Here is a 26,110-nt window from a genome sequence, read left to right as displayed (position 1 = left end):
CAAAAAATTCACAATTATTAATTTTTCAAATCAATTTTTCAGTACGTATTTGGCATCGTACACCAATATAAATGGCACCATCGTGTTCCTGAGCTCAAACTGCATCCAATAGACACCTTTTTTGTTGAAAAATTTCAACTTCAAAATTTGACCTTTTTTGACCTGAAAGTGACCTGACCTAAGCTAAATTCGACTCAAAATGACCTCGAATGACATAGACGACATCAAATTCGAAATCTCTGGCCTAAATGGACCATAAAACATGTGTCACGTGACCGACGCATGATATAATATTTTCGTGACCTGTGATGACCTGACCCTGACCTGAAAATCAAAGTACAAGTTTGGTACCCTCAAGGTATCTAGAGCATCTGTTCACGAGTGTGGAAACCAAAAATGAGCCTGATCTGACTTGTAATACGGCGGCCAGAGCCCAAAATGTGAACAAGCCAAAGTGCTAATAATTTTTACTTTGACCTGACCTGTGACGTCATCGGTGACCTCGAGGTCAATGAAATTAGGTTTCGCTCGACAGTTTTTCCGGAGCTATCAGACGCCGTTTGAATTTTGACGATCGGCCCAGTAGTTTTGGAGTTAGGAGGGGGGGCTATGAATAGCCCCCCCCCCCCAGTAGGGCGTGTTATACACAGACCCCAGTGGGGCGCGGGTTAAGATCAGCAGGGTTTTATTCCCCTCACGAGCTGCTACCACTTTCGCCAATCATTCGCTATCGACCTCGGCCTTCCACTGACAAACCAACAACCACAGACGTGTTGTGATCGCGTTTATTGTGACTGGCAGGCGACTGTTGGATTACACAGACCCCTCACTTTGCTCGCAGTGGTCGGGTTCAGGCATTCACGAGCACAATAGCGCAGAAGGTAGCAGCTGTCGGCGGCTGTCGCGAGACCGTCGAGTCTCTACGCGTTCATACGGCCAGCAGTTATCAAGCATGAGAGAATAATTTTCTAATTTTCAGGAAGGCTATCTGTGGGACTCGAAGTAATCTGTAATGCTGAAGCATTGATAGCCAACAGGCATGGCATGGTGAGCACGCACATGAACACGCTCAAGCGCAATCCGTTTCGGCTGCATTCGAAGCGACAGTAGGAGGAAAGACGACTGCAGTCTGCGTGCGGAGATATTGTCCAGAAAGATGTCCCGAGGCGGCCAAAAGGCGCATCATTGCTATCGTAGGTCGCACATTTGATAGTCCCGTTTGAATGGTAGTCTCCACTTCCCAGGCATCATAAGGAAGCTAAACAGATCTCATGTAAGGTAAAAAGGGCTAGGAGTAGCCAAGAAAACTAATGTCGTAAGGTTTGTGAGCATGGGAGGCGCCGGACACATCATCAAATCGTCCAATGAAACGGTCAGTGAAGGCATCGTATCGAATAAAGAAGACTGAGTGCCAGGAGCGAGGCAACCGCCTGTTTTCACTAAACGACCTAAGCAATAATATACAAACAACGCAAAATTACTTAATCGTACACATACCTAAATATTCGTAACATTTACCGGCGGGTGGGGAAAAACGGCTCACAATGAGCGACATCGGATAATGAAGTCGCAGGCAGCCACCAAGCACACTTGAAACAGTCAGTCTAGCGCGACCATCCGACACGTAAAAATCGAGCAAGTCACCTGACACGATCCACATGCACCACAGAAGCTGATTACATTGCGAAGCCTTGCTGAGAAGCGTCCGAAGCATAAATGTGACCGTTCACGGAATAAGATTTTGGGAGTGATTTCCAGGACGGTACAAAAATGGCTGGAAGCCGATCTAAGTATGCACCTAATGAAGGTTTTGTACAGCTTCATTTCGCATCAGTCATGTCTCTGCACAACTGAGTGAAGAGTCACTCACTGTTGCCGATCACTCCATATCGGTGGAATGATGACCCGCCCCGGAAACACACAACCACCATCCTGCAATTTCAGATTCCATACATCATATAGCACACTAGGCTCAGCTCGGGAAAAGCAGAACCTGAACACGCACGCTACACATACCGCAAACACATGCACCTCTTTGGAGATACTGGTTAGCAGACGGTGAAATAATTTTCCAATACAAATGTTTTCGTCCTAAAACGTTTACACCGTTCTTTCAGTAGGATATATCGCACATCAACCATACGTTACGCGGCACTCCGGTTGGAACCGGGTCGCCAGATACTGTCGACCCACCAGTGACTCGGGAGGGGGAGGGGGGACTGTAGGATCTTCCGCCCCCGAAATCGCCTCCGAAATCTGCATCTGGTCCGGAACAGCTCGACCCGCCGGCGAGAGGGGTCGTTCGCTGTTTGTCCGTCTGATGCTGGTGACATCTATAACATTGATCGGTAGCGCCACCCTGAATAGTTCCAGCTCTGAGACAGACACTCGTCACCCGGCGCGGCGATCTTCCATATAATATCAGCGAGGAAGTTGACTATTCAGCCCCACTGAAGCATCATCATGAGGCGTGCTCGGTTCAGTCAGCCGACACTCAGCTGAGCTTCGGTCCACTGTGAGCGAGCACTGACTGACTGCACTCCTCGACGCTCGGCGGCGCCCCGTCCCGGGCCGAGACAGGCCCGCCGAGACCTGCAGCCTCCCCTAGCGACACCGCCAGCTCAGAGCCTCAGCAGCGACCAGCTGGCAGCCATCAGCAGCGCGCTGGCCGCCGTCGAGCCGGCCGCTGAGGACGCCGCTGACGCCCGAGGGGTGCTGATGTCCTTGGGTCCGATCAGCACCGCGTCGATGACGTGGATGTAGCCGTTGGTGCACTCCTCGTCTGCGCGCAGCACGCGCGCCTGCAGGCTTCTCCACTTGACCAGGTACTCTGGGAGAGGCAAGAAAACCATTCGGTAAGTGTGTATGTAGACATACAGGGTGTCCCATAAGTTCGTTCTCACCTAAATTTTACGTTTTTAGGCTCTCTTGCTTAAAGGCACGCTGAAATTGGTTCGTAACTGAGCTTACGTGGTTGCCATGGCTGGTAGAAATATGCTCCACAGTAACTAATTTCTGTGGACAAAATAGTTTTTGCTAGAGAGCCCGTTTCCTACAGAGACGGCTAACGCCGCAACATAGAGGTCTCCGATACGGGTACGTCTCGGTATTTAGTCAGCACGTGACCATTCGCGACGATTGAGGGTGATTGAGGCCTACCAGTCTGTAGACAATGTCCATCGCTAACTGGACGCACAGTCAGGCGCGTAACCACCACTGGGGACACTGGGGACCGGTCCCCAGTAACTTTTGGGTTACTGGGGACCGTCCCCAGTAAAACCGATGACCTCAATTTGCTTAAAAAACCAAATATTGTCTCTAAATTGACGTGAAATGTGGTCAACGGAAGACAAAACTATGGATGTTTTGTTCAGCCCGCGCCCGGGTAGGCCTCTCAACAACTTCGCCATGGTGGGGGTAGGTTCTTTTTGGCCACACCAGATTATCTCGGAAAGAAACAAGCTGGAAAGACGCGGTAAAAAGCAACATCTATAGCTCGCTACAGTATCTTCAGAATTACCTATGTCATTTTGATCAGGTCACCGCTGAGGTCACTGGAGGTCACCAAAGGTAAAATTTTCACGAACTTTTTGTTCCCAATTTTGACAACTTCTCATAAATCGGCGCACAAGTCGGCAACCAATAGAGCTGCAGTGCTGCGGGAAAGTGCATTCGATAGTTCTTTCAAAGGCCTTTTCTGAATAGTGTTCTCAGATTTGACCAAAGGTCAACGGTTTAGCCTTCAGGTTGGCGTTTTGGGGAAAAGGTTTTTGTATCATAACTTTTAACTCCAAACTTGTATGACGCTGATTTTACCGGCATCGCGTTTGTCTCGTCGAGACGCGTCGAATGAACTATACGTTGACCTATTTGACCCGAGGTCAAGGTCACGGAAAAGGTGATGTTGCATTGTCATTCGATTGGTATTGTTGAGCTGTTTTCATTCATGGTGTTTTTAGCGCTCTAGCATGTTTCTGCCTAGAGTTATGGTAAAAAAAACTATTGGAGATGTCTCATGACCTGAGATGACCTCAGGGGCATGGAAGGGGTCACAGCCACAGGAACAATTTTCCGGTTCAGTGTGTCATGTTTACCCGTGTCACGGTGTTTGAATGTGTTTTCGGCCAAAAGAAGAGCATTTCAATTTTTTTCTCATTGACTTATCGGAGGTCGCAAAATTGACGTGACATTAGGTCACCAACGTTAAAACTTTGAGGTATAGGTACGAATTGTCCATACTGATTTTCCTCATGCAAAATCTCGAGTTTCAGACTTCTGGGATGTAAACTGTAGGAATTAGAGATGCCACTTTTGAACCCGCGAACCCGCTTTCTGCGGGTTTTAAAAACCCGCAGGATTTGTTGCGGGTTCAAGAAGCACAACTTAGTCGTGTGGCGGGTATTTGGCGGTCATATCTTAGAACCTGTAAAATAATTTTCTTCTTTTTTTAATGCAAAACACAATGCTTGGTGCATTTGCTCAGGTTAACAATAAAATATTCAACAAAACAATTTTAAAACAGAAGCAAATATAAAAATATATCCAGGAAGCACATTTCAAATGCAAAACAACCAGCATCCACACTAGGAATGACAGTCATAATTTTTTTTAGAGGCTTGACCTGGTGACCTGACCTTAGGTGACCTGAGGTCAAAAGATTCACACGATGCGAAATTGAGGTATCATAAGCTATACCTACAAAGTTTAGCGGCGGTGCGCGCCGCGGTTTTCTTTACACGTGCAAAAAGAAATGGCAGGTGTGGCCAACCCCACTCTCCATTCGGGGAAAAAATTATCCTAAAATATAATAGGCATTTGATCTTCGCGGCCCACCATGTGGTCCCCAGTAACTTCAGACTCGTGGTTACGCGCCTGCGCACAGTCAGCAAGTGACGCCGATGATTTGTCGGGAGTCAATCACTGCAAGTTTATCCTCTTTCCAGTCAGCCCTCAGGAGTAAGCCAAGTGGCCAAAACTGTGTGGCGCCAAAGTGGCCATCAAAAAGGTCAGAGGGTTATAAAGTTGGCAAGCAGACTTTTCAGGATGGATTACCAGCTGTCGCTGTCTAAGAGTGTTCTTTCGAGGTACATAACTCAAGGTGACTTAAGCTTTGCTTACTGGAGGGCTCAAAACAGTCAAAAACGTCTTAAAATGGCCAAACATGAGTTTCGTTATGCCTGAGGCTAAAAAGACTAGAGAGCTGATGACATCAACCAGGTCATCTGGACTAACTAGTCCACGTTCGAGATGAAACACCCGTCCAAACCCGAAAACAACCCCATAAGGGCGAAGGAGGAGGCCTCCGTTTCGTCCCGTTATGTTCCTATGCAAAAGGCCAGGGTCGCGGTATTGTGGGGTTATAGGCGTCCAGACGCTGACCAGGTTGCGATTGGTGTTCCAGACCAGAAACAGCTTTGGGAAGCAGAATGCTTTTCCAAGAAAATCTAGGAGGAGTTTCAGCCCTCAAGCTGAACTCGAACCGCGAATATGAACACATTTATAGAGGAGAAAATGGCATCCGGGAGGTCGTAGGCCCATCTTCAGGCAAGACAGTGCATCAGTGCACAGGTCAAGCAAAGCTTAAAGGGACACTCCCACCTTAACATTAGTTTTGAGTTGAGATAGCCAAATTGGTGGCCATGGCCTGCAAATACCGGTTTGGGCACTCACAACATCGACAAATGCTTTAATTCGGAGATATGGAATTTCAAACTTGCAGTTTTCGGATTCTAAGGGGCTAGTGCATTGGTATGCCCCCTTAGAATTTGTGACGTCAGCGGAGATCTAACGATTTTTAAATCTTTTACTAAAACGTTTGGTAGCACGCGGTGGTATATGCTGCTTTGCGCGCAACAAATGCCGCACTTTCAAATAAAGTCGCTAGGAACAGCGGAGATCCCAAAAAGTAAACAAAAGTTAAAGTCTAATATCTTGAAAACCGGTGAATATTTTTCGATGAAATTTGGTAGATATTCGTTTTCGCTCTTTCTGAACCGAGCGACATCACTTTCGTGCCAATTCATTAACTTTTTTGAAGGTGGGAGGGTCTCTTTAACCCGCGCACCGACGGGGGGGGGCGGATATCCGCCCCCCTGAGGTTTTTCGCGGATAGCGGGAAAACCGCGGCGCGTAGCGCCGCGAAATTTGGTATGACTATTCTCTCATCAATTTTACACATGGTGTGCAAGTTTGAACCTCCTAACTTTTAAGGTCAGGTCACCAGGTCACTTTGAATGACCCAACCTCAAGTCACTTTTTTGCAACTTTGTCACCGTGCCAGAGCTACAGTAGATGTCGGAGGCCTTTGAAAGTCGCAGGATGTTATTAGGTCATTAGTAGCTACAATTTGTATATCTCGGAATTTTGATGTCGGTGACCTAAGGTCAGGTCAATTTCGCGACCTCCCCATTATAAGTCAATGGGGGAAAAATCAACTCCCTGTTTTTACCACTAAAACGGGTCGGAATGGCCCCATATACCATACATGACTTCACATACGATCAACCTTCACTACCTTGAGGTCTGTTTTGCTGTTGGGCAGCTGTAAGGTCATGTGACGTCATCAAAGGTCACCAAAGGTTTTTTGCCAATAACTCCTTACAGGAACAAGGTACAGCCGCGCGGATGGTCTCATTGTGTTCAGCTCGTCAAGACGCATCGAATGATATACATGATGACCTCGAGGTCACGTGACCTGAGGTCAACCTTTGACCTTGACCTTTCGAGGTCAACATATATATCATTCGATGCAAATTGACGAGAGGATCACGATGATGCCCTTAGTTTGTTCCTATCTTGACTACTTCGAAAGTTATTCGAGAAAAACCCTCTCCATATCTAGCGCCGCCATTTTGACTTTTTCGACCCCTGTGACGTCATCTTTGACCTGACCTGAAAATGACCTTAGTAAAAATTGTAGACCTTGTCCGTGCGTATCCGATGCCGTTTACCGCTTGTCGCTATCTTGCTTCGTTCTCGAGATCTCAGGGGGGGGCGGTCATCCGCCCCCCCCCGTCGGTACTAAGTTGGCGCAGACCCCCGTCGGTGCGCGGGTTAAAAGCGGTGCAAGGAGACTGTGACAAGCGTTTGTGGCAAGATCACATGCCAGGCACCTCATCGGATCAAAATTTCATAAAAATGTGTTGGTTATGCTGAAATTTAGGCTCGTCGAAGCGTAGCGCTGTTCCAGCCTCGAGGAGCTCCCGGCGCATGTCAAGCCAGTCTGGGTTAACTTTAAGCCTGCTATGCAGCCAAACATGCCGGTTGGCATGCCGCAGCATGTATTCATGTGTTTGCCTATTAAATGGGGAGCACATTGAGGGGTTATAAATATATCAAAACGCAATGTATTCTGTTTCACATGCAAATATAATGTGAGAACGAACTTATGGGACACCCTGTACGCTCTACCAATCGACGCATCAGGTCATGTCTGTTATAAGTTATAACCACGCTCGAGCCAGGTCCAAATGGGTGCGCTAGAGACAAGCAGCACATTTATCTCGAAAGACGTTTGAGGAAGCCGATTGGAACAAAATATATAAAGACAGGAATATAAGAACCGAATCGACATTAAATACCCTACCTACACTTGAGTGTAGTGACCTTTATCCGCCCGACAACGGCGTCGCCCCAGCCCAATCGATACCGTCGTAATGAACCGTCGGCCATTGATTTTCCAATAGATCGGCTGCCAGGTCACCGACACAGTGTAATTGGACAGCCGGCGTGCCGTGTGGAAATACCTCCGGAAGCAATATCGTCCCTGTTGTCAGGTCGGGTGCCGACGGCAGATTTAGCGTCATTTCCGCGACGAAACTGTCGCTTCACTACCAACAGATCGACTGCATCAGACTATGCCAGCAGCATCAAGCTTTCCTGAGGGTTTATCCCTAGTCGCCAGTGACACCTACCTTGCGATCCAGGCATGTGCTCCACCTTGACCGTTTCGCCGTCAGTGGTGGTGACACTGCCATTCGCCGCAGTGATGTTGGCCATCTCCTCAATGGTGAGCGCCTGGTCCGCTATCATGTGACGCTTCAGCACGGCGAGGACCTGCGGCAGCGGAGGACGGCAGATAGTCAGCGGACGGAGGACGGTGAGGGTACTGAGCTCAGCGACTATCCTTGCCAGCCTGAGCTACCCCGTCTACATTCTGAGTGAAACCGCCCCTTCAGGCCCCATCTCCGGGCTAAGGAAGCCTTGACCCAGAGAGGTCCTACCTCCAGAGAGGATCTGCATTCCCAGCCTAATCAACCCTGAACACTGAACCGGAGTGACCCCACCTCCAGGTCTGATAACTGACTTCGGGTGACTTCTGGTCGGCGAAGACGGCGTTGTAGGAGGTGTTGAGCTGTGCCTTCAGTCGCTGCCAGGCAATGTCAGACGGCAGCAGGAGTGTCATCTTCTCCGCCGACTTCAGCTGCTGGGTGAACCCACTCTCACGGGCCAGTGAGCTCGTCAGGCTGTCGGGGAAATAGCAAAGTTAGACGTTTGAGACGTCGCAGGACCTCATTTACGTAATGTTTCAATGAACAGATGGGGCCGGGTAGATAAAATCAGCACGAATCCGAATAGTCCGTTGTCTCGTATGAATCCAAGCAGTCCCATGTCCACTGGCTGTTGCACTCCACTCATTTTGTGCTCCACTGCTCACCCTTAACCGTTATCGGACTGGTTTGAACCCAGATCGGTCTGCCCAACTGCACCCTCAAGCTGACCTCAGAGCTGACCCCCGACTAGCCCACCCAGCTCTCAGACTAACTTGACCTCCCCGTGTTCGCGCTGACCTGGTCACTAGCTGACCCATCCCTCCTCCGCACTGACCTGGCCACTAGCTGACCTGACCTCCCCGCCCTCGGACTGACCCGGCCACTAGCTGACCTGACCTCCCCGCCCTCGGACTGACCCGGCCACTAGCTGAACTCGCCCACCCCGCCCTCGGACTGACCTGACCACTCGCTGACCTGACCCACCCCGCTCTCGCACTGACCTGGCCACGGGGTCGGTGCTCAGTCGCTCAGCCACCGTCTGGTACGGAATGCCCAGGAAGCGGTCGATGATGTGGATGACGCCGTTGGACCGGTCGATGTCGGGTATGATGACGGTGGCGTTGGTGCCGCCGCCCTCGACGGTCAGCGTTCGCTCCAGGCCGCCGTCACCGGTCAAAGACAGGTACAGGGAGCGGGAAGGCGCGTCCGATGCCACGCTGTAAGGCTGAGAAAGCAAGGAGGGCCGTCAGAGAAGGGCCGTCACCAGCCACAGAGAGGTACAGGGAGCGGGACTGACGGCACGGTGTAGGGCTGGAGGAGGGGTGTTTGCGGTTACAGTGCCGGCGGAATAGAGGCAGACTGTCCTAGGAAGGAACGAATGGTTGTAATCTGAGCTGAGCTGATCCTTTGGATGGGTGGGAAAGTGGAAAAGAGCCAGAGGAATAGAAGCACATGGCAAGGCTTGACGGCTAACTCCTTATAATTGCGTTATAGTTGTCTCACCGGTGTCACAAGCCCGTGGAGTATCAACGCAGTTCGTGAGCCTTGTGACGTAACTTAACCCTCGCCCGTATAGGAGGGGGGGGGGGGTCGAACGGACCCCCTCGGTTTTTCGCGAATAACTCGCGTAAAAAGCGGTCGATCGCGACGAAACTTTCAGTACCCTCAAGTTGATCAATTTTACACCTACCCTGAAAATTTCATGACCCTGACCCAAATGACCTTTGACCTGTGACCTACTTTTCGAGACCATGTTTGGCCGGAATCGCGATTCGGCGTATGTCGGCTCGCATTAGCCGCGCGTTTGCAGTCTTTTCGTGGTTACAAGCGTTCAAACATGTGATATGATGCTGCCCCCATGCATTAGGGTGGGTTTCAAGTAGAGGTGGCAAAATGTGGACCCGAGGACCCGGTCCAAAGAACCAGTCTGGACCCATATGGGTCCAGACCGGTTCCTGAAAATTTTCTGACGGGTCCAACCGGGTCCTACCATAAACTATACATCTTGCACACTACACATTAATGCAAAATATGAAGTGAATGAAGTGAATGTTTCTTTGCACACAGTAGCTCATGAGTATTCCCAGTGGAAAAAAGCTGTTTTACATGATGCAACTAATGATACCTACAAGTAGTTAGTATTAACTATTAATTGACTTTTGGGGAACCGGGTCCAACTGGTTCCGATTCCAACTAAGGCCGGGTCCGACTGGTTCCAGAAATGTCCAGCCGGGTCTGGTTCGAGTCTGGTTCCCAAAATTTTCATCTTTTGCCACCTCTAGTTTCAAGGTCACCTGAAGGTCAGGTCAGGTCATTGACCTTTGATGACCTCGGTTCACTTTTCGAGTTTTACATGTTTTGAGGCCAGTTTTTGGAGCTGAATTCGACTTTAGCAACCATATGAACATTTACGAAGTAGTTTTGGTGCCTTCGTAACATGTTATGTATTTAAACTCGCACAGAAATAAAACCGACTTCGCAAAAACAACGCTCGGCGGCCGCCCCGCGCCGCTCCCTCCCGCGCTCCCTCTCGCCGACGACTCGCCGCTGATCCATTTTCCACAACAAATCCCAGCCGCACGCGACAACTCACACGCGCGCCGTGCACCGGACGCGCCTCCGCACAGCGGCAACTACACCTCCCCCTGATCCTGAGGATCATTTACATCCCTCACAGAAACATCCTTGCGGAGGACGGCGGGTGCGCTGACTTCGCCGAGGAGCCACGGCAGGAGGCTCCGGCGCTGGAGCGTCGCATAACTCCGGCCCCTGCTCAACTGGAGCCGGCTGGAGGACTGGGAGAGACGGGGGATCCATCACGTAGATGGGGTCGTCCGCGTCAATTTCAGCACATGGGGGCGGCTCACTATTTCTGCGCCGCAAATCCCTGACGTGTCGTGGCATACCGTCCACATCGACAACCTGCGGAGAGACCACCGCCGTGACGGTACCCCGGCGGGACGGCTCCGTGCAGCGCGTCCCACGGCGGCGCACCCACACCGCGTCTCCGACTGTGTATGGGCCCGTCTCCACCGCAGGGAGCTCCCGCGCCCCGGCCCCACCGTCCGCGGCCGTCCCTGGCGGAGCAGCCGGCAACCGCACACAGTCACTCGGCTCGTACCTGTACACGCCACAAAACGGAGCGCTGGCCACCGCCTCGCCGTCACGCGGCGTCACGTTATACAAGTGTACCGCCTCGGCGATATCGCACCGTTTCCGGGCGGCGATCACTTTCACTGTCCGGTGGCAGCGCTCGATGACACCGTTCCCGCTCGGTGCATGGGCCGCCCGGAACCTCACAGCCACTCCCCAGCGCGCGGCGAGCACGGCAAACGGTCGGCCGCGGAACACAGGATCGTTATCACACAACAGCTCCGCCGGAGCTCCTCGATCAAAAAATATCTCCTCCAGCCGCTGAATAACGCACACACTGTCCTGCCGTCGCAGCGGCCGCCATACAGTGAACCGCGACGGCCCGCAGTCGATTACACTGAGGTACGGATGGCCCCCATAATGAGTTATATCAATGGCCAGTCTGTGCCACGTCTGTGGTACACCCAACGACCCGTGTCGCCACTTTACTGGAGCCGGGTCGATCGCTCGACAGACATCACAATTTGTCACCACGGCGCGTACCTGGTCTCTCGAGACGCGGCCGATACATCGGCGAGCAAAATACAATGTCCGTCGGACGCCCGGATGACCAGCTCGCTCGTGCACTTCAGCCACGCTCTCTGCACCATCGAGGCTCGCGTTTACAGCGTTCGGCTCGTCCGCTGTGGCCGCGCTTACTGCCGACGGTTCACCCACCGCGGCTGCGCTCACTGCCGGCTCGTCCGCGGCAGCTACTCCCACTGCCGACAGCCCGCCCGCTGCGGCCGCGCTCACTGCCGACGGCTCGCCCGATGCAGCCGCGCTCACAGCCGCCGCGCTCACTGCCGACGGCTCGTCCGATGCAGCCGCGCTCACAGCGGCCGCACTCACTGCCGACGGCTCGCCCGCTGCAGCCGCACTCACAGCGGCCGCGCTCACTGCTGACGGCTCGCCCGCTGCAGCCGCGCTCACAGCGGCCGCGCTCACTGCCGACGGCTCGCCCGCTGCAGCCGCGCTCACAGCGGCTGCGCTCACTGCCGACGGCTCGCCAGCCGCGCTCACGGCGGCCGCGCTCACTGTCGACGTCAGATCGTCTCGGAGCCACTCCCTGGGCACTCGAGTCAGTGCATCAGCGCGATTATCCGCCGATCGAACGAGCGCCACTGTCAGACGGAGCTCCAGCTCGATGACCAGCTGACGAATAATCGCCACACGCCGTCGGATGAGCAGCTCGCCGCTGGCTTTAGTACGGAGGCGCGCGCGGCCACTGATCGCGTCGTCGATCCACCGCTTCACCGTCACCGAGTCGGTTCGGAGATCGATTCTCCGTGCGCCCCACGCAACTGCCAAGTTAATGCCTCGAATAGCGGCATCGAGTTCGGCCATATTTATGTGTACAGCGTCGTCTCGCCTGAGCCAGCATGCGTCCTCGATCACCTCACCGTCTGTGTTTTCCAGGACCACTCCGGTGGCCAGCGAGCTGGCGTCTGTCCAGGCGACCACCTCGTCCCCGTCGACACACCACACGCCACGGGCCGGGTCGTCACTGGCGAGGCGACTCGCGATACAGTCCATCTGCACGCGCAGCGCGGCGTCATCAGTGATGTCGTCCCATCCGCGCGTCAGCTCATTTACACGCCGCTTAAGCCATGCGACCGCGGGTCGAAGCCACCCACACACTGGTACGTGGGCCACTAGCTGTCCGCACCACGCGAACACAGATCGGCGAGTCACACGTTCTGGCGGCGCGCTCACGGCATTGTCCCGCTTCCACCGCAGCTGCCCGTTCTCCTCGTGCACCCGCAGGCCCAGGAGCCGCGCTCCACTGGCCGCCCGCTCCGGCGGCTTACAGTCCAGTCCAAACTGCGCGAAATGCGCCACCACGCGCTCGGCACTGACTATGTCCTCATTTACAAGGAGGTCGTCCACATATGGGAGGACGGCACGCCCGATGTCGGGGTCCTGATCGAGCACAGCACGCACGACAGCCTTCATCACGAGGGGCGCGATATTCAAACCAAAACCTAGGCGGGTCAAACAGAATCGCTGCCCCCGCACCATCACCGTCTGAAACGGCCAGAGTCGCTCCTCCAGGTGCAGCTGGAGGTAGGCACGCTTCAGGTCCACGACCGCCACATTTGCGCCGTGCCGGCGCCACTTGCGGAGCTGTTCCGCGCACACGTCGCTGTCAGCTGTGTGAGCCTGCACAAAGTCATTCAGTTCTCGGTAGTCCAACACCGGTCGAACTTTCCCCCGATTGCGCTGCTCCACAGCCATTAGCGGCACCAACCCTTTCGGCGGCCCCTGCCGCCGCTCGTCATACGGCACGAGCCACTCCCGCTCTATCCAGTCGTCAAGTTCTGTCTCGAACTCGTGACGAGCGGCGGGCGGCACAGCATACTGCGGCACAGCGTTCGTGAGGCACTGGGGTCCGATCCCATCGGACCATTTCCATGCAACCGACCACTTCCGGGCAGCCGCGTTGAACTGCACCCGGAAGTCCGGCGTCTCAATGTCTGGCGGCGCACGACACACTGCTCCACAGAACCGCACCACAGAGGGGGACAGCACCGTCACGCCCCCGAGAGCCGAGATACCGCTGACCCCGAGCACCATGTCCACGCCGAGCGGCCGCTCCTCCACCACCAGCGTTTCAAGCGCGGCACGATGGCCCGTCGGCGCCTCGACCGTTACACTGCCAATGCCGCTGCATTTCAGGTCGTCGCCGCTGATCGTGGTGACGCGCACCACCCGTCGCCTCCACTGCGCACAGAATGGCGCGTAGATGATGGTGTCGGTGCTCCCGGTGTCGATGAGGACCGTGCACTCTCGTCCGTCCACGTGCAGGCGTGTAATCGGCAGCGCACCGCTCACTGTCGCGCAGGAGAGAACGGCGGTGCTGACCCGTCCCCTCCGGCTCCGTTTTCCGACTGACGCGGACATCTCGCAGCAATATGGCCGGGCTCTCCACAGGTCCAGCATCTCAGCGGACGCGGACCGCGCGGAGGCCGTCCACGCGTCGGCCCCGGCGGCTGGCCGGGTCCAGGCGCCGCAGATGGGTGGCTAGCCGGCGGCGGCACAGTCCGACGCGCCGCTGCTGCTGCTGCGGAGAGCCGCTCGTCGGTCAGCACAGCGCGAGCGCGCGCCAGCACCGATGACAGGTCCAGTCCATCTGCCCGGCAGCCAGCGCGGATCATCTGCCGGACGCTGTCCGGCAGGCCTGCCACGAATGCGCAGGCCAGCGCTCGCTCCGGCACTCCTCCGAACAGCGCCGCCAGCCGGCGGAGGTCAGCGAGGAATACGTCCGCCGACTCTCCTGGCATCAGTCGCCGAGCGGCGAACGCTTCATAGGCGGCGTACTCATCGAGAGCAAACGCCGCCTGGAGGGCGTCTCTCACGGCCGTCAGCGAGCAGCGACTGGCCGCCGGCAGCTGGGACCATACGTGGAAAGCACCGCCGGCGAGGCGCAGAGGAATCACAGTCTCGGCGGCCACTCCCCTCAGCTGGCACAGCATCTCAGCACGCGCCAGCCAGCTGACCACATCTTCGGTCCCGTCAAACTCCGGTATCAGCCGCGCATCAAAAGGTGCCGACGGTACCGCGACCACAGGCTGTGAGACGGTTGCCGAGTCTGTCACACCACCATCACCAACCGGCACCGGCGCTGTCACCGGTCGCGGGACGATTGTCGGCGCCACCGCACTTGCCATCACCGGAACCTGGTCCAATGACACTGTCACGTTCGTCGTCATAATGCCGAAATAGCTTGTATTTAAACTCGCACAGAAATAAAACCGACTTCGCAAAAACAACGCTCGGCGGCCGCCCCGCGCCGCTCCCTCCCGCGTTCCCTCTCGCCGACGACTCGCCGCTGATCCATTTTCCACAACAAATCCCAGCCGCACGCGACAACTCACACGCGCGCCGTGCACCGGACGCGCCTCCGCACAGCGGCAACTACATGTTACGAAGCTGTCAGAGCCGGTTGACACCTACTACGAATACCCGGCAGGACTCCTACTGATTGACCTGACCTGACCTGACCCGACCTGGCCTAAATGCATGAAGACATCATCTGTGATCAAAACTAGCATGATATTCGTGATCAGCACCCCGAAAAACCCCATAGCAGCCACATTTTACGACGTTCTGACAGGTCCCGATTTTCCCGACTTTTGGGTCATTGACCTGACCTGGAAGGTCAACCAATGACCTAGGACCTTAAAATTGGGTATCATCGGCTTCCTCTCGTCACGGGCAACACGCTCGTTTTTTTCCGCGAAGCTCTAGCTCCGTCAGGGGCGAAACGGCAAGGGGGGTCCAACGGATCCCCCCCCCCCTTATACGTTCGCGGCTGGAAAAACACCAATACGGGCGAGGGTTAATGCAAAATATACGCATTGCACCCCAGAGTTGGCCTGTGACCTGCGCGGTCCCGCCACTGACCTGGCTCTGCGCGAGCTTCCTGACGCTCTCGGTGGTGACTTTATGGCTGACTACGTGCAGACTGAGCAGCTCCTGGAGGGCCTCTGGCGTGGCGATCAGCTCCTTCAGCCTGCCGAGGTAGACGGATATGCCGGTCAATGGGGATTGGGAACGGACGACGAGCAATGAGTGAGCTGGGTGCTCGGTTGTGAACAGAGCCGGATCCAGCTCAGAGTTTTTTTTTTGGGGGGGGGGAGGCAAACCATAAAATTTATCGATTCTTTCCATGCATCGTCCATAGTCGTAATGTTAAAATTATGCCGTTTGGGGGGGGGGGGCAAATGCCCATTTTGCCCCCCCCCCTGGATCCGCCACTGGTTGTGAACCAATAGTAATTACCGGACTTGAATAATATGAAAGCAGGTGGCTCGAATGAGCTCAGAACCAATATTTTCTAGAGAACAAGCGACGAATATACATTGCTAACGTATTACCTGCATATTACGCACGGATAACAAAAGCCGGTACGAAGGTGCTGTGGGTAGGGTATTTTGTTCAATACGTTTTTCATGTTGAGAAATGGCCAACCAATTCAAAGACCTTTGGCCAAACATTTTCATCATGGTTAGGCAAACTCAACAAATATCGTGTTTTCACGGCCCACTGATTTACCTGCGCTGATTGACGTTGTAGAAGGCCTCGTTGGAGGGGATGAAGATGGTGAAGTAGCTGGTGGTCATCAGTTTGACCATGAAGTCACTGGCGTGCCTCTGCAGAAGCTTGTGGAACTCGTGAAAACGATCGTGCTGGCCCTCCTATGGGACAAATGAAACGGTAACATTGCTGCAACCGATCAGACGATCAAGACGTAACGTACTTTTAAAGTCGAGATATGGAGACACCTAAGTGAAGTTTTATGAATTTTGTCTTTTTCAATTATGGTATAAGGGAAGGGGCGAAATTCAAGCAAAACAGATAATACGTCAGTTCACTATTTCTACCGGTTAAAGCTTTATCTATCAACGCAGGTAAATTACACGAAAGTATATAGGCAAGAGAAGGAAGGCCCGTATCCTCGTATAGTTGGTATCCATTCAGCCTATTCAGCAGCGGCCCAAAGAGCTCAGATGACGAAGCCAAGGAAGAAAGTCCGCAGCTCTGTCGGAGCACTAATTGAGGCACAGTTCCCTGTTCCCATCTACCCCGCATCTCCGGTCCTTCGGATGACGGATACCTACACCAGAATCAGACTGAGGGCGCCGCCGGATCGAAGTAGCACTAGATAATTGAGGTTCGGTTCCCTGTGCCGTCTACCCTGTATCTCCGGCTGTAGGTTCGGTTCCCTGTGCCGCCTACCCTGTATCTCCGGCTGTAGGTTCGGTTCCCTGTGCCGTCTACCCTATATATCTCCGGCTGTACCCACCAGAATCAGACTGAGGACGTCACCGGAGGCCACCATCAGCGGCTTCTCGATCAAGTGCACCACGCCGTTTTTCACGGCGATGTTGGGCTTCACGACCTTGGAGAGCACCGAGCCGGCCTGCAGCAGTATGTTCCCCACGAGGATGGTGCTCTGGGCCTCATCTGTGGAGCACAAAGATATGCCAGTTATGTAAGCATTTATCATGGACTACGACCGATGTGTGAGTCAAGATGATGAATAAACGAAACAATTAACAACGACATGAATAGCACATTCTTTCAATCAAACAGTGCGAATCGTTAACGAATGTCGACTATTCTGCAGACCGCTAGCTAATCATAATTCATGCGATTAATAGAAAAGTCTTCGGTAGGTAATCGGCCATAGCTCCAGTCGTAGCCAACATTAGCCCCGTTTACATAGGGATTGTTGCAAGCTTATATCTCCGCCCGTTATGTTGCAAAAGATGCCAATGATGCTTAAAATTTACCAAATTATCCCCTCTAACTATGCAAAGGTCATCACATCAAAATTATCGCAAAATTAATAAGCAGAGACTCGTCAAAAATGCTATGTAAACGCGTTTATTGGCATAGTAAAGGACCGCTAGGATGCTGCGCCGCACGGCACGTGGGCAATGCGGCACAGCCTATGCGTCAGGCATACGCATTCAGCAGATAACATATACGCATGGGTGGAGAACCTGCCCCGGCCACCCCGGCCGTGGCCGGGGTAACTTTCAGCCTACCCCGGCGCGGCCGGGGTAACTTTTCCACTCTTGTAAATCCTAGAAGCTGTCTCCAAACGAGAAAAGAAAACTCGTTCTTCAAATGTTCACTGCCGTGGGCGTAATATTGCAAATCAGGTAATTTTTGCTATTTGCTTAACATACCATAATCTCCAACCCCAGGACCCGCGTGTGGTCGCCAATGCCAAGACTGCTCTCAAATCGGGTTCAGTTTCGAAAATTTGGCGCGTTTTCGGCGCACTTTTTCTGAAACAATGCTTGACCTCGCTGCCTTCGACTGGCCTGCCAGTGCCAAAGACCGCAACCATACCTGTTTATAATAGCGTACTCGTCACTCGTCAGGATGCTCATAAACACCGAGCGTCCGTTGCACGCTTCGAAATCGGACTGTTGTAACCGGGACGCGTACTCTTGCCACGCGGAGTCCAACGCTCTACCGACTGAGCTGCGAGACCGGGACCGGTCGATATTCCTGGATCGACTCCCTGTTTGTTTTATAGGAGGTTGAGCTGCCCAACATTGAAGAAAGCTGCGTAAGGGGTTTGCTTATGATGACCGTTGACAACAATGTGAGCATATCGTCTTTCCGACTATTGGTCGCCGGCCGGGGTAACTTTTTCAAACATTCTCCACCCATGCATATACGTCACATTTGACTTGTAGATAGAGTTAGTGGCGGTTAGCGACACAGCTTAAGTATTTATTGATTATAGTATGTCTACTAAATGTTAGCTCCGTGAATTACTTCGGTGCCATGAGCCAAGTCTCAATACAAAGTTACAAACCCCATACTTTTGGTCGAATTCAGAAACGACACAAGCGTTATTTGAGACTATGGAGGGAATTTCATGAAATGCTCGATGTGGTGAAATAAAACTAATGTCGTATGCGGACATCGTCTTCCTCAATCTATACCATTTTTTAATTTACGTGACTCACCTACGCCAGTTCGTACCATATGGCGCTAACAGTGTCTGCGCCACGTGCTCTGCGGCGCAGTATCTTAGCGGTCCTTTACTATGACAAGGTCGACTATCGACTGAAGCATAGGACCGATTACCGAAGATGTTTCTATAAATCGCATGAATTATGATTAGCTAGCGGTCTACAGAATAGTCGACATTCGTTAACGATTCGCACTGTTTGATTGAAAAAATGCGCTCTTCAGTATTCGTGTCATTGTTTCGTTTATTTGTCATCCTAACTCGGACATCGGTCGTAGCCCATGATCAATGCTTACATAACAGTGTCTGCAGTGATTCCCACTTGTGATTCCCAATTTCTTGCCCTTCTCGGACACCGCAATGAGCACTGGCAAAGCCAATTGTACAGGTAGGTACGGCCCGGTGGGGCTTCGCTCTTCTACAGCTTCATCAAGGCCGCATCGCAGTGTAGCGACTGCCAGATTGAACCTCGTTTGTTCCCTGGGCTAGGACTGGCTTTGGAGTCGGTAAGGGCACACCAGCTTGCTTTGGAATTCACTATGTAAACTTTGTACATCTGGATTATCGACAGACTTCAGTAAGGGAGGGAATCTTGAGGTGAGACGGGTAAGTGGCATGAACGAGAGAGAGGGAGAGAGAGAGAGAGAGAGAGAGAGTGTGAGAGAGAGAGAGAGAGAGAGAGAAAGAGAGAGAAAGAGAGAGAGATAAATACACAATACACCTTGATAAGCATTTTAACCATCGAACAGCCAACTATGGGTTCAACTTTTTCCCTTGATGTATGCAAGTAGCAGTGGTGCTACTTTTTGTTTGCAGATGTTTGCATGGGGATTAATTTACCACCAGTAAAACGCCTTTTGGGCGAAGAACGAGTGAGCGAGATAGTGAGCCCTGCACGTGCGGAAGGGCGAGAGTGTACTTCCAACGGGCTTGCGCAAAGCACCCTTCTAACCGGTCGCTAGCAGTATACCAAATTTGAACGCAATCGGCCCAGCCGTTTCTGAGATCTGGAAGCGGCATTCTGCACGTGCGCACGTGCAAACGGGGTCCAAACTGACTTTTGCACGGCACCCTCCTAACCGGTCCCCAACCGTGTACCAAATTTGAGCGCAATCGGCCCAGCCGTTCTCGAGATCTGGAAGCGCCCCCTGCACCTGCGCACGTGCAGTAGCACCCTAACCGCAACACATGGGAATGCATTGCCTGGTGGGTGCCTACCTGTATGCCAAGTTTCAGCGAAATCGCCCCAGTAATTACCGAGTTATTGAAATGGGAACAAATTTGACACCTCTTATTGTTGTATTTTGCACGTGCACTGGGGGTCCCTCACATAATCAAGAATATCCGACCTTTGGTAGAAGGGATGCAGCTACCCAACAAAAATTACCGCAAGACAATCGCCCAAGCGGCTGCTGAGATATGGGCCTCTCAAAATCACTACTTTTGCAAAACAGCTTGAACACCCTTGACTTTTCACGTGGCACGTGCCACGACGGTCACTGAGATGTATCAAAAGTAGCCAATTACGGGGTAGAAGGGATGGGGCTACCCAGCAAAAAAGACCGCAGGGCAATCGGTCCAACGGTTGCTGAGATATAAGCCTCTCAAAAGCGTTACAGGCCGGGCCGGGCCGGGCCGGGCCGGGCCGGGCCGGGCCGGGCCGGGCCGGGCCGCTCATACTGAGATTTTTGCCTTATATTGAAAAGACTTCGCTTCGCTCGCTGCGCTCGCTCGCTCGTAACAACATATAAGCTACGACACGATAACTATTATATGTAGTTATTTACGAAAGCCACCGTCATTAACAGGTCGATGACTGCACTACCAGGCCAGGGACCATCCCCTGGAACAATTACTGGCACCAGTCGCAGTGCGCGGGACTTTATTACCAAGGAGAGCAATGTAATTCGACACGACACTTCCAAGACTTCAAAGCCGCGCACAAAGCCAGTCAATTTCGCCGCCGCCATAAGACGGTAACGATGCTCCAGGGTCGTAAATAGCTGTCATTACTGAAATGGTACCTGATTATTAATGATTTATTATCTACCGACCATCAGAACAGGCTGTATGTAGTCTACATTCGATAAATTGGTACCGAAATAAACTTATGATTACCTTTACAAAGAGACTACATGTGTTAATTGTTCCGGGCATCCTTTTGGAACATAACGCAACACCTTTTTTCGATGTAACATGTGCTCGTTTTTTTTTTGTGCTACAATTGATAAGGTTAGAAACTAACGGCAACAAACCAAGCAACGCATAAGGCATGTTGACTCACATCCCTTCCAAGTACTTACAGAAACGCTTTGGCTGTTGTAGATTCTCTGGAGCCGCCGGGCTCGCTACATCTGCCGGCCAAACAAACAAACCGGAGTCAGAGCCCAAACCGCGCACTCAAACACATCATAAATTCCCACGGAGACGCACAAACACACAGGCACACACACAGACACACAGGGCCGGTTACTATGCGTCACAGCTCCGTCTCGAGCCTGCCCCTCTGTCAAGACAGGCGCCGGCCCCCACAATACCCATTCATGCCACGATAACAGCCCTCGAGCGCCTCAAACGTCGACGAACAAAGCGTCGAGAACGCCCCTTGTGGTCCCGTGTCGTTTCTGACCGCCCTCACCGCGCCCAAAGATGCAACAGTTTCCGTTTTCCCAGCCCTTCGAAGGCCATGAACGATCTCGTTGGACACATGACGAGGGATGAGAGAGAGAGAGAGAGAGAGAGAGAGAGAGAGAGAGAGAGAGAGGGAGAGAGAGAGAGAGAGAGGGAGAGAGAGAGAGAGAGAGAGAGAGAGAGAGAGAGAGAGAGAGAGAGAGGGAGGGAAGACAGATGAGACGAGTGAGAGGAACAGGTAGGTAGAAACCCTCAGCATTCACTCACCGGCGGAGGCGGGGGCGGAGTCGCTGGCTGCTGGGAGACGCTCGGCGCGCAGCTTGATGGTCGCCTTCAACATGTCGTTGAACGCCAACGTTCGGAAACTCTCGTCACCCATGGTGCGCGTGAAGAGGGCGTGGTTTGGGATCACGTGACCGTCCACCACCTCACCGGTGAAACGGTCATGGACCGCCTGGGGAGGTCACGTGGTCAAAGGTCAGAGAAACGTTTATACATGGGCTATTGTCACATACCATTTATCGTAAACATAAACTGAGCATGATATTGCAACAATACAGACCAGTATAACGCCTTTTGGGGCGACTAACGGAGCGAGCGAGAGGGTGAGCCTTGCACGTGCGAAATTTCGAGGGGGTACCTCCAGCTGACTTGTGCACGGCACCCTACTAACCGGTCTCTAGCGATGTGCCAAATTTGAGCACAATCGGCCCAGCCGTTCTCGAGATCTGGAAGCGGCACCCTGCACGTGCGCACGTGCAAAATGGGTCCCAACTGACTTTTGAACGGCACCCTACTAACCGGTCCCTAGCCATGTACCAAATTTGAGCGCCATCGGTCCAGCCGTTCTCGAGATCTGGAATCGACCCCTGCACGTGCGCACGTGCAGCAGCACCCCAACTCCGGCACATGGATATGCATTGCCTAGTGGGTGCCTACCTGCATGCCAACTTTCAGCGCAATCGGCCAAGTAGTTACCGAGATATTGCAACAATTACAAAAGCGACACCTCTTCGTTTTGCACGTGGCACGTGCATAAGGGGTCACCCACATGCATCGGGAACAGTCCAATACTTGGTAGAAGGAATGAAGCTACCCTACAAAAATTACCTTATGTAAATCGGTCAAGTGGTTGGTTGCTGAGATATAAGCGTCGCAGAATCGTGACCACGGCCGGCCGGCCGGCCGCTCATACTCAGAAATTTCCGTTATTTTACGTAAGACTCCGCTCGCTTCGCTCGCTCCGTAATAAATATATCGAAAAACCTTGTTGGGACATCCCAAGTTCGCAAGATTTGTACATATTTAGGAGCAAATAAATTATTGCACACTCACATCGAACTTTTCGTCGACTGGGATGAAGTAAGTGTTGAAGGATCCGGAACTAAATACGCCGAGCTTCTCATTTGACTGGACCGCCTGGTAGAATTTCCTGTCGGTAGAGAATAAGAAAGGTAAAAATGCTACGCACAGGGCAAAACGAGTTAAATGTCGATCAATCACTTCCACGTTCAGTTAACTATTGAAACTTAAAAAATGTTAAAGTCAATAACCACTGTCAATTTTCAGAATTTTAAATCAATTGACACAATTGACATTTATTAATTGACGCTATTATATCAGTCTGACAAACGATGAAAAAGGCTAACAAGTCTAACAAACAATTCAAATGAGTTAAAAGTTATTACATCCACAGAAGAGATGTAATAACAGAATTACAGAATTACAGAAGTTCCACGAGACTGCACCACACACTGCCGGCCCACTCCACAGTCCACTCATGCCTTACCCGATGGAGGCGTTGCCGAGGCTGAACTTGTTGGAGTTGGCCAGCAGCTCCAGAGCGTTCGGGTTGAAGTGCATCGACTGACTGGCCTCGGCTGGGATGGTCGGCTCAAGAACCTCGTCAATGATGTGCATCACCTGTGAAAGTAACGTCACCACCAGCATTAGCAGCATCATCAACGTCACCGTCTTCAGCATCATGGTCACCGTCGTCACCTTCAACGTCACCGGTCACCGCTAAGATCGCAGGTGAATTCACAACCAGTCACCATCGTCATCATGATAAGTATGAACATCACCATCATCATCTTCAACATCTTCAAATGTGAAAAGCCGGGAGGGAGGGAGGGCTGTGCCCAGGGTAGGTCACGAGCTTGACACATTGACTCTGTTACAGCAATGATTATCACAAGCACACTCCAACGGGCGCTCCTCCATAATTACACCAGCCTCGATTAGAGTGAAATACGGTGTTTGTTGGGAATGTTCCACAGCATATTGCAACATTGCCGCTGGCGCAGTAAGGTTGATCATACCTTCCCTGGTTCGTTAATGGTTCTGTTGTGAGCGTGATTACGAGCGAGCGAGCGCAGCGAGCGAAGTGAGTCTTTTCAATATAACGGAAAAATCTCAGTATGAGCGGCCCGGCCCGGCCCGGCCCGGCCCGGCCCGGCCCGGCCCGGCCTGTAACGCTTTTGAGAGGCTTATATCTCAGCAACCGCTGGACCGATTGGACTGCGGTCTTTTTTGTTGGGTAGCCCCATCCCTTCTACCCCGTAATTGACTACTTTTGATACATCTCAGTGGCCGTCGTGGCACGTGCCACGTGAAAAGTCAAGGGTGTTCAAGCTGTTTTGCAAAAGTAGTGATTTTGAGAGGCTCATATTTCAGCAGCCGCTTGGGCGATTGACTTGCGGTAATTTTTGTAGGGTAGCAGCATCCCTTCTACCCAAAACAGGATACTCTCGATGCATGTGGGTCACCCCCAGTGCACGTGCAAAATACAACAATAAGAGGTGCCAAATTTGTTTCCATTTCAGTAACTCGGTAATTACTGGGGCGATTTCGCTGAAACTTGGCATACAGGTAGGCACCCACCAGGCAATGCATCCCCATGTGTTGGGGTTAGGGTGCTACTGCACGTGCGCACGTGCAGGGGGCGTTTCCAGATCTCGAGAACGGCTGGGCCGATTGCGCTCAAATTTGGTACACGATTGGGGACCAGTTAGTAGGGTGCCGTGCAAAAGTCAGTTTGGACCCCGCTTGCACGTGCGCACGTGCAGAATGCCGCTTCCAGATCTCAGGAACGGCTGGGCCGATTGCGTTCAAATTTGGCACACCGCCAGCGACCGGTTAGAAGGGTGCTTTGCACAAGCCCGTTGGAAGTACCCTCTCGCCCTTCCGCACGTGCAGGGCTCACGATCTCGCTCGCTCGTTCTTCGCCCAAAAGGCGTTTTACTGGTTTTAAAACTGGTGGTGATCGCTGCCTTGTGGTCTACTCTTACAAGCCATTTATTACGCTAGTAAGGTTACGATCCAGAGTTTTGCTGAGCTCCTGGAGGTCTAAGTTTATGCTATGATTAGTGATTACACTTCGTATATAAATCACCGATGTGCATTAGGATCTTGATACCAAATCAATACAAAGCATCACTAAAACAAAGAAATGCCATCCGTAAGCAGCTCAGGCAGCGCAGATAACAAAAACAAAGGGGAGTGCACTGTACATCGGCACCGCTGAAGACCCAGCTCGTCCAGACAGGGTCATTAGTCCATTCACGTGGAACTAAATAACCGACCTTTAGCACGTCATTCGCTCGGGTGAACCGTCCAAGGAGTAACGGTCAGTGTCCACAAGGAACAGACCGATGAAGCGTTCTCGGCACATCGAAGGTCGCATGTGGGCGGCTCCCTGACGGGCTTAGGGCTAATAAATTCAGCGAGCATAGCGGAAATCAACGGACGAATTGTGGGCGAAATATCTATATAAAACAGCAATTTGGGAATGTTCAAACAATTTTGATTTCCAAAAAGACATTGATAATCAACAGAGCGAGTAATTTTGCAATTCCTTAAGTGATGTTTTAATGCTTGTTTTTAGGTTAAGGTCAATTTCGTTAACCGTATTCAGTCGTAAGCTCATTCATATAGCACATATTTGCTTATTGATATCCAATCCATTCCATATCCAATCTTTGCGGCATGATTGCATATAGGCATAGATATACGAGATGATACTATTCTTGTAGGTACGGGGACCCGCAGTTGCTACTGTACACGAACCCCAACTCTAGCCCTTGCTCTAGCCGTCTGTCCTGTCCATTAACAACCGATAGCATTGAGATCGACTGCCGGTCCCTGCACAAGAGCAGCTGAGGTTTTCTGTGCGTGCCCCCTCTGACAGTTTATCGTTGTTCCTTGTGAAGGTGCTGGGACAATTTACTCAGGGTCGCTGTACAGTACCAACTGCGGGTCCCCGTACCTACCTTGTGTCCGTTCACTCCTACATTCAAAATTTAATCAACCCACACCTTTCATCATCTCCACACGCTTGGAAACGTCATCGAAATGTTTGTATAGTTCGGTATGCTGAGTGGTGGATTGTGTCAGCTTCGTCCACATGGGTTCGCGTTGAATGATGGATTGTTAACGGAGTGAGTTCATGTGTCTTCTTCCAGATGTTTGTAGAAAAGTTTGTGTTTGTGCTGCTCAACCAGTGCCGACTTTTATGGCCGGCGTCTTCGTGGACCCGCATTGTACATTGTAAACGTAGCGATCACCGGGAAGGGAAGTGTTATTGTATTTACAAGGCCGATCGTTTGTAAAGCTTTATGCCTGGTTTTTATCGGCATAGTAATATTTGTTTCTCAATTTTGCATGCAATGTCCATGAGTTTTTATATATAATACAGTAATATATATGGTACCTACATATATGGGCAAATGTGAGATAATTTCTTCTTAGCGCTCCTCAATATCTTAATTAATTTTCCCAGCTAAAAGATGTTATTTATCACGATAAATGTTTTCCTGCATAAACGGAAATTTCATGGACAAAACGTTTAAACGTT

At 52.0% G+C, this 26,110-nt stretch overlaps 1 protein-coding gene across 1 annotated transcript in view; it reads right to left on the bottom strand.

The window, feature by feature from the left end:
- Positions 1 to 769: 769 nt before the first annotated feature.
- LOC122384035 (fasciclin-1-like) overlaps positions 770 to 26,110 on the bottom strand; it is a 59,097-nt gene continuing 33,756 nt past the window's right edge. The window contains exons 4-14 of the mRNA XM_043371001.1: positions 23,045 to 23,178; positions 22,591 to 22,687; positions 21,523 to 21,709; positions 20,928 to 20,978; positions 16,933 to 17,093; positions 16,182 to 16,324; positions 15,531 to 15,639; positions 8,993 to 9,216; positions 8,306 to 8,465; positions 7,914 to 8,055; positions 770 to 2,830 (exon numbers count right to left, since the gene is read on the bottom strand). Of these exons, the coding sequence (XP_043226936.1) occupies positions 2,622 to 2,830; positions 7,914 to 8,055; positions 8,306 to 8,465; positions 8,993 to 9,216; positions 15,531 to 15,639; positions 16,182 to 16,324; positions 16,933 to 17,093; positions 20,928 to 20,978; positions 21,523 to 21,709; positions 22,591 to 22,687; positions 23,045 to 23,178 (1,617 nt within the window). The 3' untranslated portion in view covers positions 770 to 2,621. The remainder of the gene's footprint in view (positions 2,831 to 7,913; positions 8,056 to 8,305; positions 8,466 to 8,992; positions 9,217 to 15,530; positions 15,640 to 16,181; positions 16,325 to 16,932; positions 17,094 to 20,927; positions 20,979 to 21,522; positions 21,710 to 22,590; positions 22,688 to 23,044; positions 23,179 to 26,110) is intronic.

This window comes from Amphibalanus amphitrite, unplaced genomic scaffold (genome assembly GCF_019059575.1).
Source record: "Amphibalanus amphitrite isolate SeventyFive unplaced genomic scaffold, NRLGWU_Aamphi_draft 000180F_arrow, whole genome shotgun sequence".
NCBI lineage: Eukaryota > Metazoa > Arthropoda > Thecostraca > Balanomorpha > Balanidae > Amphibalanus > Amphibalanus amphitrite.
This window is presented reverse-complemented; position numbering and strand designations above follow the sequence as displayed.